The 16,691-nt window shown below is 45.1% G+C and overlaps 1 protein-coding gene across 3 annotated transcripts in view; it reads left to right on the top strand.

Moving 5' to 3' along the window:
* LOC126484023 (BTB/POZ domain-containing protein 6-like) overlaps positions 1-16,691 on the top strand; it is a 79,682-nt gene that overhangs the window by 40,395 nt on the left and 22,596 nt on the right. For all 3 annotated transcript variants that reach the window (XM_050107350.1, XM_050107351.1, XM_050107349.1), the window contains one exon: positions 837-973. In XM_050107350.1, coding sequence (XP_049963307.1) covers positions 837-973 — 137 coding nt within the window. The remainder of the gene's footprint in view (positions 1-836; positions 974-16,691) is intronic.

Below are 16,691 nucleotides of genomic sequence, written 5' to 3'. Positions count from 1 at the left end.
ATCAGGGAAAGGGGTAAGGGAAGGCATGCTCATTGCTCATCTGAAACTGGGTGATGGGGAAGGGGGCAGGCGTCTGACATCTAAATGGAGAACATGATACGGGAGTTACTAGGGAAAAATCTGACAAAAAGTACAGGGAAAGGCAGGGTACACAGTAATGGAAAAAATAAGGAAGAATTTAGTTGTACAAGAATGTACAGTGAGGTAGAACAACATTGGGGAGTGAGGGAGCAAGTATGTTGGTATTTGCAATAAAGGAAACCTGATTTTTCGGGAGGGAATGTGAGTTTTTGATTTGTTAAATGTTGTTTCTGACACTGTTCTAGGTTTCATACCATAAAAAAATTATCTTGATTTATGTGATAGAAATAATGGTATTTCGGGTAGGTGTCAAGAGGTCTAAGAAACCAGAGATCTGTGCAGCAAGGAATTGTGCATATGTTGTGAAGGAAGCCATGGACAAGAATCTGTGTGCATTGATATCATTGTATCAATGTTAAAGACAGTCTTTATCACTTTCTTTTGGGGGAGGAGGAGGAGGAAGATGTTTTGTGTGTTTCAGAAAAGGAAGGCTGAAGAAGATGGAGATAATTTATGTAACAGTTTGAAGTAACAAATATTGTGTTCTTTGCATTGTTACATAAAGTGAGAAATAAATCATGTGAATTAACACTAAGGAATTGTTTTCGTACATTTCAGAAATAGCCCTTATCGACATAGTTTTCTTTCAGTTCCAGTATTTTCCTGAAATTTTGGTGCATATTTTACTTGTAAAATGATCACACACAATTTCTTTACATAATCTTTCAAAAACAAAATGTTTCTCTTTATTGCAGTTGTTTTCTGTTCACAAGCTGTTTCTTGCCATGTCAAGTCCTGTGTTTGAGGCAATGTTTTTTGGAGGTATGCCGGAGAAGGATGAGCCTATACCTATACTGGATGTACAACCTGAAGCATTCAAAGCTTTGCTTGAGTACGTATTTTAATTCAATGTGTAACTACAAAATGTTTTTCTGAAATGAATGATACACAGAAAAAAATTCAAGCTTTTAGCAGTTTGATTTTGCTTGTGTGTCACAATTTCATATATGCCCAGATTGATTTTTTACTTAAAAATGACAAAAGGAAATACAATTAAGTTACTGTATAAAGGAGACTTTTGCTATCGTAGCTTCAAGAATACCTCTATATATAAAGCTGGTGACCATTTCAACCCAAACTTCTCTCTCTCTCTCTCTCTCTCTCTCTCTCTCTCTCTCTCTCTCTCTCTCGCTCTGTGTGTGTGTGTGTAAGTGTGTGTGTGTGTGTGTGTGTGTGTGTGTGTGTGTGTAGAATAAAGAGTGCTACTCTACTATTAGGGGGATGTATGCAATACTTTGCAGTTTCCAGATACAGACTGATATAGGAATTCTTTCAGGAGGAAAACCAAGACTACAATTCAGGAGACCAAAGAAAGTACCATTGGCTACTTCCAGCACAGTTTCAAATTAACATTTCTGTATGGTTAGGATAATTCCGCCCAAAGCTCTTTTATATTAACATTGTAAGTATCATTTATGTTAATGACTGAATCACTACACATACAGAAAAAGTGGTTTTACATCTACATCTACATCTACATCTATACTCCGCGAGCCACCTTACGGTGTGTGGCGGAGGGTACTTATTGTACCACTATCTGATCCCCCCTTCCCTGTTCCATTCACGAATTGTGCGTGGGAAGAACGACTGCTTGTAAGTCTCCGTATTTGCTCTAATTTCTCGGATCTTTTCGTTGTGATCATTACGCGAGATATATGTGGGCGGTAGTAATATGTTGCCCATCTCTTCCCGGAATGTGCTCTCTCGTAATTTCGATAATAAACCTCTCCGTATTGCGTAACGCCTTTCTTGAAGTGTCCGCCACTGGAGCTTGTTCAGCATCTCCGTAACGCTCTCGCGCTGACTAAATGTCCCCATGACGAATCGCGCTGCTTTTCGCTGGATCATGTCTATCTCTTCTATTAATCCAACCTGGTAAGGGTCCCATACTGATGAGCAATACTCAAGAATCGGACGAACAAGTGTTTTGTAAGCTACTTCTTTCGTCGATGAGTCACATTTTCTTAGAATTCTTCCTATGAATCTCAACCTGGCGCCTGCTTTTCCCACTATTTGTTTTATGTGATCATTCCACTTCAGATCGCTCCGGATAGTAACTCCTAAGTATTTTACGGTCGTTACCGCTTCCAATGATTTACCACCTATGGCATAATCGTACTGGAATGGATTTCTGCCCCTATGTATGCGCATTATATTACATTTATCTACGTTTAGGGAAAGTTTTAATTGCTAGAAACAAGGTCTAGCAGATCCACTAAAAATCCAAAGCACATTGAAGAGAAAAGCAATTACAGTTTAAGGCAAATATAAGAAGGGGAGAATAATACAAGACAATCCTAAACCACAACATGTTGAGAAAATTATAAATATAGCATTCTTATGGCTGCAATAACTACCTTGAGAACAGTCCCCACATGGCACCTACCCAACAGTTTGCTGACATAAATAATAAATGTCAGACCAGATCTCTTGAATTTTGTTGCTCATAACCAGTTCCAGTAATGATAAATTTAACTTCCAAGTTGAAAAAGAATCATCCACATTCAGCAGCAGTATTAATGTTTGCTGTTGTCAGCAAATATTATACATCTATGTATGAGACTTAAGTTTTTGATTGGATACACAGCCAACTGACAAGAAACATTAACAGCAAAAAGTGTCAATATTATAGACAATAAAGAAACAATTGTTTTGAATTCATCAACACTATATACAAAGAGGAATCCTGTATCCAAGTTCCACAGTATTGAGGGAGGAAAAGACTAGTAGTATCAACAGATCAGTTGCAACCAAAAGGTAAAAATCAAAGACAACTATGCATACACCTTGACAATGCACTACAAACAGACCAGTAAAAACAAAAAAAAAAAGTAAATCTGACATTTAAATGGAGAACAGGTGCCGAGGAAGAGTATACTGTCACTTAACATGGAAAAAGTGTATTTTCACTCGGGATAAAGTGTATTTTTAACCGGGAAATCCGGGAATTTTTTTTTTCTTTGTCCATGTATACATCCTGTTATAGGACCGCTGTTGTTCTCTGCATACGTAAATGTTTTGGTGTACAGGGTGGGCAACAATCTGCAGTTGTTTGCTGGTGGTGCTGTGGTGTACAGTAAGGTGTTGAACTTGAGTGATGATACAAGACGACTTAGACAAAATTTCTAGTTGATGTGTTGAATGACAGCTAGCTCTAAATGTGGAAAAATGTGTGTCAATGGGGATGAGTAGGAAAAACAAACCTGTAATGTTTAGATAGAGCATCCTGCCTGACACAGTCACGTTTGTGGGCATTATGTTGCAAAGCAATATGGAATGGAATGAGCATGTGAGAACTGTGGTAGGGAAGGTGAATGGTCGACTTCGGATTATCGGGAGAATTTTAGGAAAGAGTGGTTCAACCCTCCAGGGGCTTTCTGCTCTTTGGCGGATTCGTGCTTGGCCACCATGGGGCCTCAGCCTTTGATGCATCTTTTCCTTTCTGTGCTGCACGTCTATCCTTGACCTTTCCTCCGAGGACAGTATTCGATATCATGGGGGATTCAGGCTGCTCATAGTCAACCCATCTCCCTGACTACCCAGCTTCAAGCTGTTGCAGTTTGCATTTTCCTTCCTCACTTCTTGACCTTTTCCCCTCTGTACTGTTTACATCCCTCCATCACTCAGTGTCACCAAGTAAGACCTCCTCCAGCTTATTGGACCACTCTCTCACCCCTTTCTGCTGCTCAGTTACTTTAATGTGCACCATCCCCTTAGGGGTTCTCCCAGAACCTGTCTGAGAAGTGCCCTCTTGGTTGACCTTCTTAATCAACTTAACTTCATCTGCCTTAACTCTGAGGCATCCACGTCCCTTTCAGACTTGTGCACACCTACTCCCATTTGGACCTCTCCTTCTGCACTACTCAGCTTGCCCTACTTCTGGATGGGTCTGTTCTCTCTGACAAGTACTCAAGCGACCATTCCCATGTGCTATCCGTTTGCTGACTCCAATCCCACCTACATGTTTAAAAGTTGCAGCTTTCTAAGGCCGGCTGGAGGCTTTAATCCTCCCTGGTGACCTTTGACATCCAACATTACTCCAGTTGTGATGACCAGGTAGAATATCTTTTAAATGTTATCCTTACTGCTGCAGAACGTTCCATTCCTTGCACTTCCTTTTTACCGCACTGTGTTGTGGTCCCTTGGTGGACTAAGGCGTGCCATGATGCAATTTGCACCCGGAGACATGCTCTCTGCGTTTTCAACCATCACCCTATGATGACAAACTACATTTGTTATAAACAGTTGCATGTACAGTGTCACTGTGTTCTTTGGGATAGCAAAAAAGCTAGTTGGATTTCTTTTACTAGTTCTTTTAACAGTTCCATTCCCTCTTTCGTTGTGCGGGCCAGCCTCCGACAGCTGTCTGGGGCCAAGGTCTATTCCCTAATTTCTGGCCTGACAGAAGCAGATAATGTCATAGTGGACCCTATTGCTATCTCCAACACCTTAGACCACTATTTTGCAGAGATTTTGAGCTCCACCCACTGTCCCCCTACCTTCTTCCTTCGGAAACAAGTGGAGGAGGCTTGGGTGATACCCTCCTCTTCTCATAATCATGAGTGCTACAATGATGCCTCTCCTATGAGGGAGCTAGGTCATGCTCTCACTCCTTCCCAATTCTCCACTCCAGGGCCGGACGATGTTCACATTCAGATGTTGCAGAACCTTTCTCTTGCGGGCAAACACTTTACTCTCCATGGGTAGAAGACACATTTATCAGATGCTGGGAAGATGCCAATGTCATGCCCACACCTAAGCCTGGTAAGGACAAACACTTTCCTTCTAGCTATTGCCCCATTTCTCCCAGCAGATGTGTTTGCAAGGTGAGGGAACATATGATTCATGCCCAACTGCTGGTATGGTGGCTCGAGTTTTGCAATTTACTTACCAGAGCACAGTGTGGGTTTTGAGCATGCTGTTCTGTGGTTGACCATCTCTTCATTTTGTAAACCCATGTCATGAATCATTTTCTATGGAAATACCAGTCTGCAGCTGTGTTTTTCGATCTGGAGAAAGCCTATGACACCTGCTCAAGAACTGGTATTCTCCTTACTCTCTACAAGTGGGGCTTCTGTGGCTGCCTGCCCCGTTTCCTTCAGGAATTTTAAAAGACCGAGTTTTTAAGGTATGTATGGGTTCTGCCTTGTCAGACGCCTTTATCCAGGAAAACGGTGTGCCTCAGCATTCCGTCCTGAGCGTCATCCTCTTTGCTATTGCCATTAACCCTATAATGGCCTATCTCCTACCGAGCATCTGCGGCTCCCTTTCTGTTAATGATTTTGCCATCTATTGCAGTTCTCCATGGACTTGTCTTCTTGAGTGGCATCTTCAGAGATGTCTCAATCATCTTTACTCATGGAGCAGTGACAATGGCTTTCATTTTTCCACTGATCAAACTGTATGTATGAATTTCTGGCGGTGCTATTGGTTTCCCCCACCATCTTTATATTTTGGGCCTGTTGCTCTTCCGTTCTTTGAAACTATGAAATTCCTGGTGGCTCCTGCTCTTTAGGAAACTCTATTGGTTCTCCCTTGTGCATTACCTGGCAGCCCATTGTACGCAGTTCCTCAATGTCCTACGTGTCCTGAATCGTACTCCTTGGGGTATAGATTGACCCACCCCCCTCTGTTTGTACTTGTCTCTTGTCCGTTCGAAACTGGACTATGGGTGTTTAGTTTATGCATTTGCACATCTGTCCCTCTTATGCTGTCTCAATACTATCCACCATCATGGCATCCATTTGGCCACTGGCATCTTTCACCTTGCCTGGTTGAGAGTTTGTATGCAGAAGCTGCCAAACTATCGCTGTCATACTGCCATGACTTTCTCCTCAGCAGATACGCTTGCCGTGTGTCTGCCATGCTTGACCACCAATCCCCCGCTGTAGGTCTGGGGGTAAGAATAGGCTTGAGGTATACCTGCCTGTCGTAAGAGGCGACTAAAAGGAGTTTCACATGTTTCGGCCTTTATGTGATGGTCCACTGGAGGGTTTGACCTCTGTTCTTCAAAATTTTCCCGAAGAGCAAGCCAATTGGGGAAGGGCACCTTACATGGTGCAGTGTGTCCATCGTGCATTGAGATCTTTAGCCCACTTTCTCATTGTTGCATTTCAGTCCCACTCATTCTCCACCTCTTATGTGAGGACACCCATATGTGAGGACACCTTCCTGGGTGCGTTTTCCACCATGCACTATGCAGTGTCACTTTCTGCGTCAACGATGACCATGGACTTCTTTGCACTTGATATCCCACGGTAGCCAGTCTGTTGTGGTGGGGCCGCCATGTACCCTGTTGGTTGTAGCCCTCTGATCACACAGGGATCGCTCTGCTGATGCCTGCTCCATTAACTCCCATGTATGCCAAGGGTAGATGCCCATCCCCCTGGGGCATTGGGACTCCCGTCAATGGCCATCCTGCCAGGCGGCCTTTTCTGTGGCTGGGTGGCGCCCGTGGGGAGGTCCCCTGGTCGGAGTGGGTGGCATCAGGGCGGATGAAACACGATGAAGCGTAGTCCATCATCTCTTGCTGGCGGTGAAACACCAGTAGTCTCTAAGCGTTCACGAGCTCAATTAAACACACAGAAGTACGACTCCAAATCGTTCCCCTCCTTGGCAACACCATGGGAGGAACGTCAGGCTAAGGTTGGCAGCGGATCTTACTGCCCCAGTACCTTGTATGTTTGAGAGCTGATGGGGAATTTTTCATGATGATGAAGCCTCAGTTTTTTTGTTGAGCATTTTGAGAACAAGTTTGGGGAGGTGGAGGGATTGTCCAAAATGAGATCTGGGTCAGTCTTGATCAAAACAGCATCCTCTGCCCAGTCACAAACATTACTTGCTTGTAACCATCACGCCCAATAAGAGCTTAAATATGGTCCAGGGTATCATATTTCACAGGGACCTTCTTTTGCAGTCTGACGATGAGCTGTGCGCCAATTTAGGGTGGCGAGGTGTACATTTCGTCCGGCGTGTCCACCCGGGCTCTGAGGGATAATCAGGTTGCCACCGGTGCCTTCATCTTGGCCTTCGAGGGTGATACATTGCCCGAGAATGTCAAGGTGATGGTCTACTGCTGTGATGTAAAGCCCTATATCCCTTCCCTAATGCGGTGCTTTAAGTGCTGGAAGTTCGGCCATATGTCTCCTGCTGTACTTCCAGCGTCAAATGTTGAGATTGCGGATGCCCATCACATCCCAGTACTCCATGTGCCCCGCCTCCCATCTGTGTCAACTGCGGAGAGCACCGTTCACCTTGCTTGCCAGACTGCAGGATTCTCCAGAAAGAAAGGAAAAATCATGGAGTACAAGACCCTGGACCGACTGACCTACACTGAGGCTAAGAGAAAATTTAAACACCTGCATTGTGTACGTATGACGTCGTCTTATGTTGCCGCTACAACAGTTCTGGCACCATCAGCTCCGTCAACCCCAGTCACCTCTCAGAGCCAAAAGACTACATCTGCCCCCTTGATGGTGGGGGCACTTCCCTCCCTGTGGCTCCTGCACCACCTACTTCAGGAGCAACACCCCCCCCCCCCCCCCCACACACACACACACACATACACATCAGGGGACGTCCGTCCCCACTTCTAAGGTGGAGAATTGTAAGTGTTCTTCAGCTTTTATTGCTAGGAAGGGGTCCCTTGGGTCACTCCGTTCCCAGGTTTCTGCTAGGGGGAAAGATGAAACCCGCCAGTGGCTGAAGACCTCAAAAGCAGCTGGTTGTAGGACTTCACGCTCATCCTCAGTCCTGGAGACTGAGTCAGTGAAGTCCTCCCAGCCAGGGAAACTCAAGGAGCAGCGAGAGAAATCCTAAAAGAAGACCCCTAAGACCAAGGAAATTGCGGTGGCACCCACAACACCACTACCTACAAGCTCTGCGTCTGAGGATGGGGTGGAGATTCTGGCGTCCACTGAGGATGTATAACTCGCCAGACCCTCAGACACAATGGATATAGAGTGCTCAGCCAATAATTCGGTGGTAGCAGGTGACTGTGAGGTGTAAACTGCCCCATTGAATGTTCCATGCCTTCCCATCCTCACAATGACGTTGTCCTCCAGTGGAATTGTGGTGGTTTTATGTCCTAAACTCAGTCTGTAGTGACACTGTGCCCCTTCAAATCCCTCAGCACTCCTGAATGTATTAGCTGCACGGATTGATCAACTCCATAAACCTGTCTACTTTTGGGGTGGCACCGTGCTTACTGGCTGAGGCAGAGATGTCAAAACTTTACTGTCTCAGTTTGACCTCTCCTTCTTAAATACTGGGGCTGCCACACATTTCAGTGTGGCTCATGGTAGTTAACTTGGCCATTGATTTATCAATTTGCAGCCCAGGACTTCTCCCATCTATCCACTGGAGAGCACATGACGACCTGTGTGTAGTGACCGCTTCCCCATCTTCCTGTCACTGCTCCAGTGTCAGGCCCATGGATGCTTGTCCAGATGGGCTTTAAACAAGGCAGACTGGGAAACTTTCACCTCTGCTGTCACCGTTGAATCTCCCCCAAGTGGTAACATCGATGTGATGGTTGAGCAGGTGACTACAACAGTTGTTTCTGAAGCAGAAACCATGGTTCCCCTGGCGTAAAGCAGTCCCTTGGTGGTCGCTGGAAGTCGCTGAAGCAATTAAGGAGTGTCAGTGAGCTCTACAGTGGCACAAGCGGCACCCTTCCCTGGAGCACCTGATAGCCTTTAAACGGCTTCGTGCCTGCGTTCGCCAACTTCTCAAATGACGGCGGAAGCAGGAGTGTTGGGAGAGACACGTCTCGACCATTGGGTGCCGTACGTCACCTTCTCAAGTCTGGAAAAAGATAAAACGTCTTTTCGGGTTCCAGACCCCAACACGTGTTCCAGGCGTTACCATAAATGGCGTGCTATCTACCAATGCAAATGTGATTGCCGAGCACTTTGCTTGAGCCTCTGCGTCGGAGAATTACCTCCAGCCTTTCACACTCTCAAACAGCAGATGGAAGGGGAAGTCCTGTCATTCACTACATGCCACAGTGAATCCTATTACGCCCCATTTACAGAGTGGGAGCTCCTCAGTGCCCTTGCACATTGCCCTGACACAGCTCTTGGGCCTGATTGGATCCACAGCCAGATGATTAAACATCTGTCATCTGACTACAAGCGACATATCCTCATCACCTTCAACTGGATCTGGTGCGATAACATCTTTCCATTGCAGTGGTGGGAGAGCACCATCGTTCTGGTGCTCAAACGTGGTAAAAACCCGCTTGATGTGGATAGCTATCGGCCGATCAGCCTCACCAATGTTCTTTGCAAGCTGTTGGAATGTATGGTATGTCGGCGGTTGGGTTGGGTCCTGGAGTCACGTGGCCTACTGGCTCCATGTCAGGGCGGCTTCCGCCAGGGTCGTTCTACCACTGATAATCTTGTGGCCCTCGAGTCTGCCATCCAAACAGCCTTTTCCAGATGCCAGCACCTGGTTGCCGCCTTATGTCCAAGTTGGTGCCTCCCGTAGTTCCACCCATATCCAGGTGAATGGAGTCCCGCAGGGGTCTGTATTGAGTGTCTCTTTATTTTTAGTGGCCATTAATGATATAGCAGCAGCTGTCGGGCCCTCTGTCTCAACTTCTCTGTATGCAGAAGACTTCCGCATTCCGTACTGATGCTCCAGTACTGGTGTTGCTGAGCGTCCACAAGGCACAGTCGTGGGCACTTTACCTTAATGACAATCCACTTACTGTAGTGGAGACATATCGATTCTTAGGTCTGATTTTCGGCACTTGTTTGACTTGGCTTCTTCGTCTTTGTCAGCTTAAATGGAAATGTTGGCAGCAGCTCAGTGCCCTTCGGTGCCTGAGCAACACCAACTGGGGTGCAGATCGCTCCACGCTGCAGCAGCTATACAGGGCCCTTGTTCAACCCATTGCACCATTGCGGAGTTCGACTAGTGACAGGAGCTTTTAGGACGAGTCCGGTGATAAGTGTACTGGTGGAGGCTGGAGTCCCTCCATTGAAGATCGGATATGCACAACTGCCCACCAGTTACATTGCACACATTCATAGCTCTCCTGAACATCCTAATTACTGTCTTCTTTTCCCAACCACAGTGGTTCACCTCCCACATAGGCAGCCCAGGTCAGGAGTCATTCCCTGAACTGGAGTCATTCCCTTCAACATCTCTCCTCGAGGTCCATTCACGTACACCTCTGTGGTCTAGCTGTAGGCCGAAGCTTCGCCTTCACCTTTCGCATAGCCCTAAGGATTCCGTTAACCCTGCAGATCTCCGCTGTCACTTACTCTATTCTTGAAGTGTTCCAGGGCTCTGAAATGGTTTACGCCAATGGCTCGATGGCTGATGGTAATGTTGGCTTCACCTTTGTCCACAGAGGCCATATTGAACAGCATTCCTTGCCCGATGGCTGCAGTGTATTCACTGCAGAGCTGGAGGCCATATCTCGTGCACTTCAGTATATCCGTTCATGCCCCGAGGAATCGTTTCTTCTGTGTACTCACTCCTTGAGCAGCCTACAAGCTGTCGACTAGTGCTACCGTCGCCATCCTTTGGTGCCGTCCATCCAGGAGTCCATCTATGCTCTGGACTGGTGCTGTCATTCAGTGGTATTTGTGTGGACCCAGGACACGTTGGCATCCCAGGCAACGAACTTGCCGACAGGCTACCCGGAAACCGCTTCTGGAGTTGGGCATCTCTGAACTTCACCTGCGTTCTGACTTACGCCGCAGGGTTTTTCGGCTTTGGGAGATGGAATGGCATAACAGTATGCACAACAAACTGCATGTCATTAAGGAGACTGCGGATGTGTGGAAGTCTTCTGTGCAGGCCTCTCACAGGCAATCAGTTATTCTCAGCTGGCTCTGCATTGGCCACGCTTGGGCAATCCACGTTTAGCTCTAGCACCGTGAAGACCTGCCTCAGTGTCAGTGCAGCACCCGGTTGACAGTGGCCCATATTCTGGTGCACTGTCCCACTTGGACTGCCCAGCGATGAAATCTTGGGCTAACTTTATCTGACAACGCCTCATTGGCTGATATAGTTTTACGTTTTATTTGTGAGAGTGGGTTTTATCATTTGATGTAAATTTTAGCGCACGTCCTTTGTCCCTCTGTGTCATCCACCCTAGTGCTTTTAGGGTGGAAGTTTTAATGTGTTGCTGGGTGGCTGGCTTTTCCTTTTTATTCTCGTGGTCAGCCTGCCACTGTAATCTGCTTTCTTGTTTTACTCGCTTCTGTTTCTAGCATCTCTCTGTTGTTTTCTTGTCCTCTTTTGTTCCTTTTAGTGTTCGTTGCCTTTCCTTCGTTCCTGTGGCTTTTCCTTTCTTTCCGTTTTGTGTTATATATCTCATCTGGCTTATTCTCTCACTTGTGGCCTTGTTTCATTAGGAACAAGGGACCGATGACCTCATAGTTTGGACCCTTCCCCCCCCTCTTTTAAACCAGCCAACCGACCTGACCACCCATCTTATGCCTCCTTCTTCAATGACACCTGAGATAGCCAGTGTGGGGCACATCCCTCTTCTGTGTTATCTCCTGGCTTTCGCTTTCGGATCTTGCTCCGGCAGCTCAAGTTCACACTACCTTCCACTTTCCTGATAGGTGTGAATACTTCACCACTTCGGCTTCGTGCGGCAGCCCATGTTCACACTGACCGTCATTCGCTTCCAAAGGACACTATTCCAGCCTCGCTCTATCGCCACAAGTTTCATGACCTTCGTATGGAATTTCGTGATTGTGTTTTTTTATATACTGATGGCTCTCAGTGAGTGCCTTCATGATTGGCACTGACAATTTTCAGTATTGGCTTCCAGAACACTGCTCAATATTTACAGCAGAGCTCTCCACACTGTATCAGGCGAAGCAGAAGATCCAGTGACACAGACTTTTCAATTGCATCATCTGCTTCAACTCTCTCAGTGCCCTTCAGAGCCACTGTGTGCTGTACACCGTCCATCCCTTAGTGCAATGGGTCCAGGAAAGCTGTCACTTGCTGACTCTTGATGGAGCCATTGTGATGTTTAGGTGAGTTCCTGGTCACATCAGTCTGATGGGAAACAAGGACGCTGACGCTACTGCCAAGGCTAGAGGCATTGTATCTCGACCCGCTAGTTCTTCCATTGCCCCCGATGATCTCTGTGTTGCTGTCTGTCAGTAGGTGGTGTCACTTTGGCATCACCACTGGTCCGCCCTTCATGGGATTCATGGGGAAAGGTCTGGGGGATTAAGCCTCTCACAGCAGCTTGGATGACCTCTTCTCAGCCCTCTCGCTGTGAGGATATCATTGTAGGTAGGTTGCATATTGGGCACTGTCTTTTTAGCCATCACCATTTGTTAGTGCTTACCTGTGGTCTAGGGGTAGCATTTTTGATTCATAATCGAAACGTCTTTGCTCCCGGGTTCGAATCCCACCATTGCTTAAATTTTCATTAATAATGAGCATTGGCGGGCGAAGACTTCCGGCATAAGAAGTCACCCTCATTCTGCCAATGGCCTTGTCAAATAGGGCGGAGAAGCGGACAGAGGTTCAGGGCACTCTCTTGTTGCAGGGGTGGGAAACTGCCCTAAAGGCGAAAGAATCAGCAGTGATCAACAGCACGAGGATGCAGAAGGCAATGGAAACCATCCCATTAAAGACACGTAACGTGTATCCACAGGACATGTGGCCTGTAATTGAAGAAGTTTCATGATGATCTTTCCATTGGTGAAAGATTCCGGAATAGTCCCCCCATTCGGATCTCTGGGAGGGGACTGCCAAGGGGGAGGTTACCATGAGAAAAAGATTGAATAATCAACAGGAGGATAACATTCTACAGGTCAGGGTGTGGAATGTCAGAAACTTGAACGTGGTAGGGAAACTAAAAAATCTGAAAAGGAAAATGCAAAGGCTCAATCCAGGTATAGTAAGGGTCAGTGAAGTGAAGTGGAAAGAAGACAATGATTTATGGTCAGATGAGTATAGGGTAATATCAACAGCAGCAGAAAATGGTATAACAGGAGTAGGATTCGTTATGAATAGGAAGGTGGGCAGAGAGTGTGTTTCTGTGAACAGTTCAGTGACAGGGTCATTCTTTTCAGAATCGACAGCTAACCAACACCAACAACAATAGTTCAGGAATACATGCTGATGTCGCAAGCTGAAGAGATAGGGAAAGTGTATGAGGATAGTAAAAGGGGATGAAAATCTAATAGTCATGGGGGACTGGGATGCAGTTGTGGCAGAAGGAGTAGAAGAAAAGGAATGAAAGAGGAGAAAGACTAATATAGTTCTGTAACAAATTTCAGCTAGTAATAGCAAGAATCACAATAGGAGGAGGTATACTTGGAAAAGGCCAGGTAGTATGGGAAGATTTCAGTTAGATTACATCATGGTCAAACAGAGATTCTGAAATCAGATAATGTATTGTAAGGCGTACCCAGGAGCAGATATAGACTTAGATCACAATATAGTTGTGATGAAGAGTAGGCTGAAGTGTAAGACATTAGTCAGGGAGAATCAATACGCAAAAAAGTGGTATACGGAAGTACTAAGGAATGACGAGATACGCTTGAAGTTCTCTAAGGCTATAGATACAGCAATAAGGAAATAGCTCAGGAGGCAGTACAGTTGAAGAGGAATGGACTTCTCTAAAAAGGGCAGTCACAGAAGTCGGGAAGAAAAGCATAGGTACAAAGAAGGTAACTGCGAAGAAACCATGGGTAATGGAAGACATACTTCAGGTCCCAGAGTGAGATTTTCACTCTGCAGCGGAATGTGCTCTCCTGCAGGAGAGCTTCTGTTAAGTTTGGAAGGTAGGAGACGAGGTACTGGCAGAAGTAAAGCTGTGACGACGGGGCGTGAGTCGTGCTTGGGTAGCTCAGTTGGTAGAGCACTTGCTCACGAAAGGCAAAGGTCCCGAGTTCGAGTCTCGGTCCGGCATACAGTTTTAATCTGCCAGGAAATTTCAATACTTCAGTTGATTGATGAAAGGAGGAAGTACAAAAATGTTCCGGGGAACTCAGGAATACAGAAATACAAGTCACTGGGGAATGAATTAAATAGGAAGTGCAGGGAAGCTAAGACGAAATGGCTGCAGGAAAAATGTGAAGACATCGAAAAAGGAATGATTGTCGGATGGACGGACTCAGCATACAGGAAAGTCAAAACAACCTTAGGTGACATTAAAAGCAAGGGTGGTAACATTAAGAGTGCAACAGGAAGTCCACTGTTTAATGCAGAGGAGAGAGTGGATAGGTGGAAAGAATACATTGAAAGATGTGTCTGATGTTATAGAAGAAGAAACAGGAGCCGATTTAGAAGAGAGAGGGCATCCAGTATTAGAATCAGAATTTAAAAGAGCTTTGGAGGATTTAAGGCCAAATAAGGCAGAAGGGATAGATAACATTCCATCACAATTCTAAAATCATTGGGGGAAGTGGCAACAAAATGATTATTCACATTGTTGTGTAGAATGTATGAGCCTGGTGACATACCATCTGACTTTCAGAAAAGCATTATCCACAGAATTATGAAGACGGAAAGAGCTGACAAGTCCGAGAATTATTGCACAATCAGATTAATAGCTCATGCATCCAAGTTGCTTACAAGAATAATATACAGAAGAATGGAAAAGAAATTGAGGATGATCAGTTTGGCTTTAGGAAAAGTAAAGGCATGAGAGAGGCAATTCTGATGTTGCGGTTAATAATGGAAGCAAGACTAAAGAAAAATCAAGACACGTTCATAGGATTTTTCAACCTGGAAAAAGCGTTCGACGATGTGAAATGGTGCAAGATGTTCATAATTCTGAAAAAAGTGGGGGTAAGGTATTGGGAGAGACGGGTCACACACTATATGTACAACAGCCAAGAGAGAATAATAAGAGTGGGCGACCAATAATGAAGTGCTTGTATTAAAAAGGATGTAAGACAAGGATGTAGCCTTTCGCACCTACTGTTCAATCTGTACATCGAGGAAGCAATGATGGGAATGATGGGAATAAAAGAAAAGTTCAGGAGTGGAATTAAAATTCAAGGTGAAAGGATATCAATGGTACGATTCGCTGATGACATTTCTGTCCTCAGTGAAAGGGAAGAAGAATTACATTATCTGCTGAACAGAATGAACTGTCTAATGAGTTCACAGTATGGATTGAGAGTAAACGGAAGAAAGATGAAGGTAATGAGAAGTAGTAGAAACGAGAACAGCAAGAAACTTAACATCAGAATTGATGGTCACGAAGTAGATGAAGTTAAGGAATTCTGCTACCTAGGCAGTAAAATGACCAATGACCGATGGAGCAAGGAGAACATCAAAAGCAGACTAGCTATATCAAAAAAGGCATTCCTGGCCAAAAGAAGTTTACTAATATCAAATATTGGACTTAATTTGAGGAAGAAATTTCTGAGAATGTACGTCTGGAGTACAGCATTGTATGGTAGTGAAACATAGACTGAGGGAGAACTGGAGCAGAATAGAATCGAAGCATTTGAGATGTGGTGCTACAAACGAATGTTGAAAATTAGATGGACTGATAAGGTAAGGGATGAGGAGGTTCTATGTAGAATCGAAGAAGAAAGGAATATGTGGAAAACACTGATAGGAGAAGGGACAGGATGATAGGACATCTGTTAAGACATGAGAGAATGATTTCCATGGTACTAGAGGGAGCTGTAGAGGGCAAAAACTGCAGAGGAAGACAGAGATTGGAATACATTCAGGAAATAATTGAGGACGTAGGTTGCAAATGGTATTCTGAGATGAAGAGGTTAGCACAGGAGAGGAATTTGTGGCGGGCCGCATCAAACCAGTCAGAAGACTGATGACAAAAAAAAAATTGTTAAGTGATGTTCCCCCACCACTTTGTGCTCATTGCCTTCAACCTTCATTGGTTCACATTTCCTGATGGAATGCCCTTTTCTTTAACCGCTTACGTTCTCATTTATGTTTGCCGTCTGAGTTATCAGCCATTTTAGCGAATAATGCGTGGGCTGTCAGCCGCATTTTACTTTGTATCCATTGTACCAATATGGTGAAGGACATTTTCTTTCCTTCCGTCGACTGGGCTTAATGTGTAGTCGTTTTTAACTCCTTTTTTTGTCTTCGTGTTCTGTGGTTTCAACATGGGCATGTATGATCCTAGTTGTTTTTGTGCCCTAAAACAAAACAAAACAAAATGAAACAAAAGTGTGATTCATCTGGAAAGGAGACCATATATAGGGGTGCGACATATTCTTGAGTACTTTGGGATCTGTACCAAGTCGGATGAAGGAAGACATTCAAGCAATTCAGAAGTGACCTGCTAGATTTATTACTGGCGGTTTGAACAACATGTTAGTTTTATGAGACGCTTCGGGAAGTCAAACGAGAATCCTGGAGCGAAGGCCACATTATTTTCGAGAAACATTATTGAGAAAATTTAGGGAACATTTGGAGCTAACTGCTTAACAATTCTGCTGCCGCCAACATGCACTGTGTAAGGGCCACAAACATAAGATTTGAGAATTGAGAGCTCATGTGGAGGCATATAGACAATCATTTTTCCCTCGCTGTACTTGCGAATGGAACAGGAAGGAAAATGAATAATA

The sequence above is a fragment of the Schistocerca serialis genome, chromosome 6 (genome assembly GCF_023864345.2).
Source record: "Schistocerca serialis cubense isolate TAMUIC-IGC-003099 chromosome 6, iqSchSeri2.2, whole genome shotgun sequence".
NCBI lineage: Eukaryota > Metazoa > Arthropoda > Insecta > Orthoptera > Acrididae > Schistocerca > Schistocerca serialis.
Note: the sequence above shows the minus strand (reverse complement) of the source record. Positions and strands in the feature narration are given on the sequence as shown.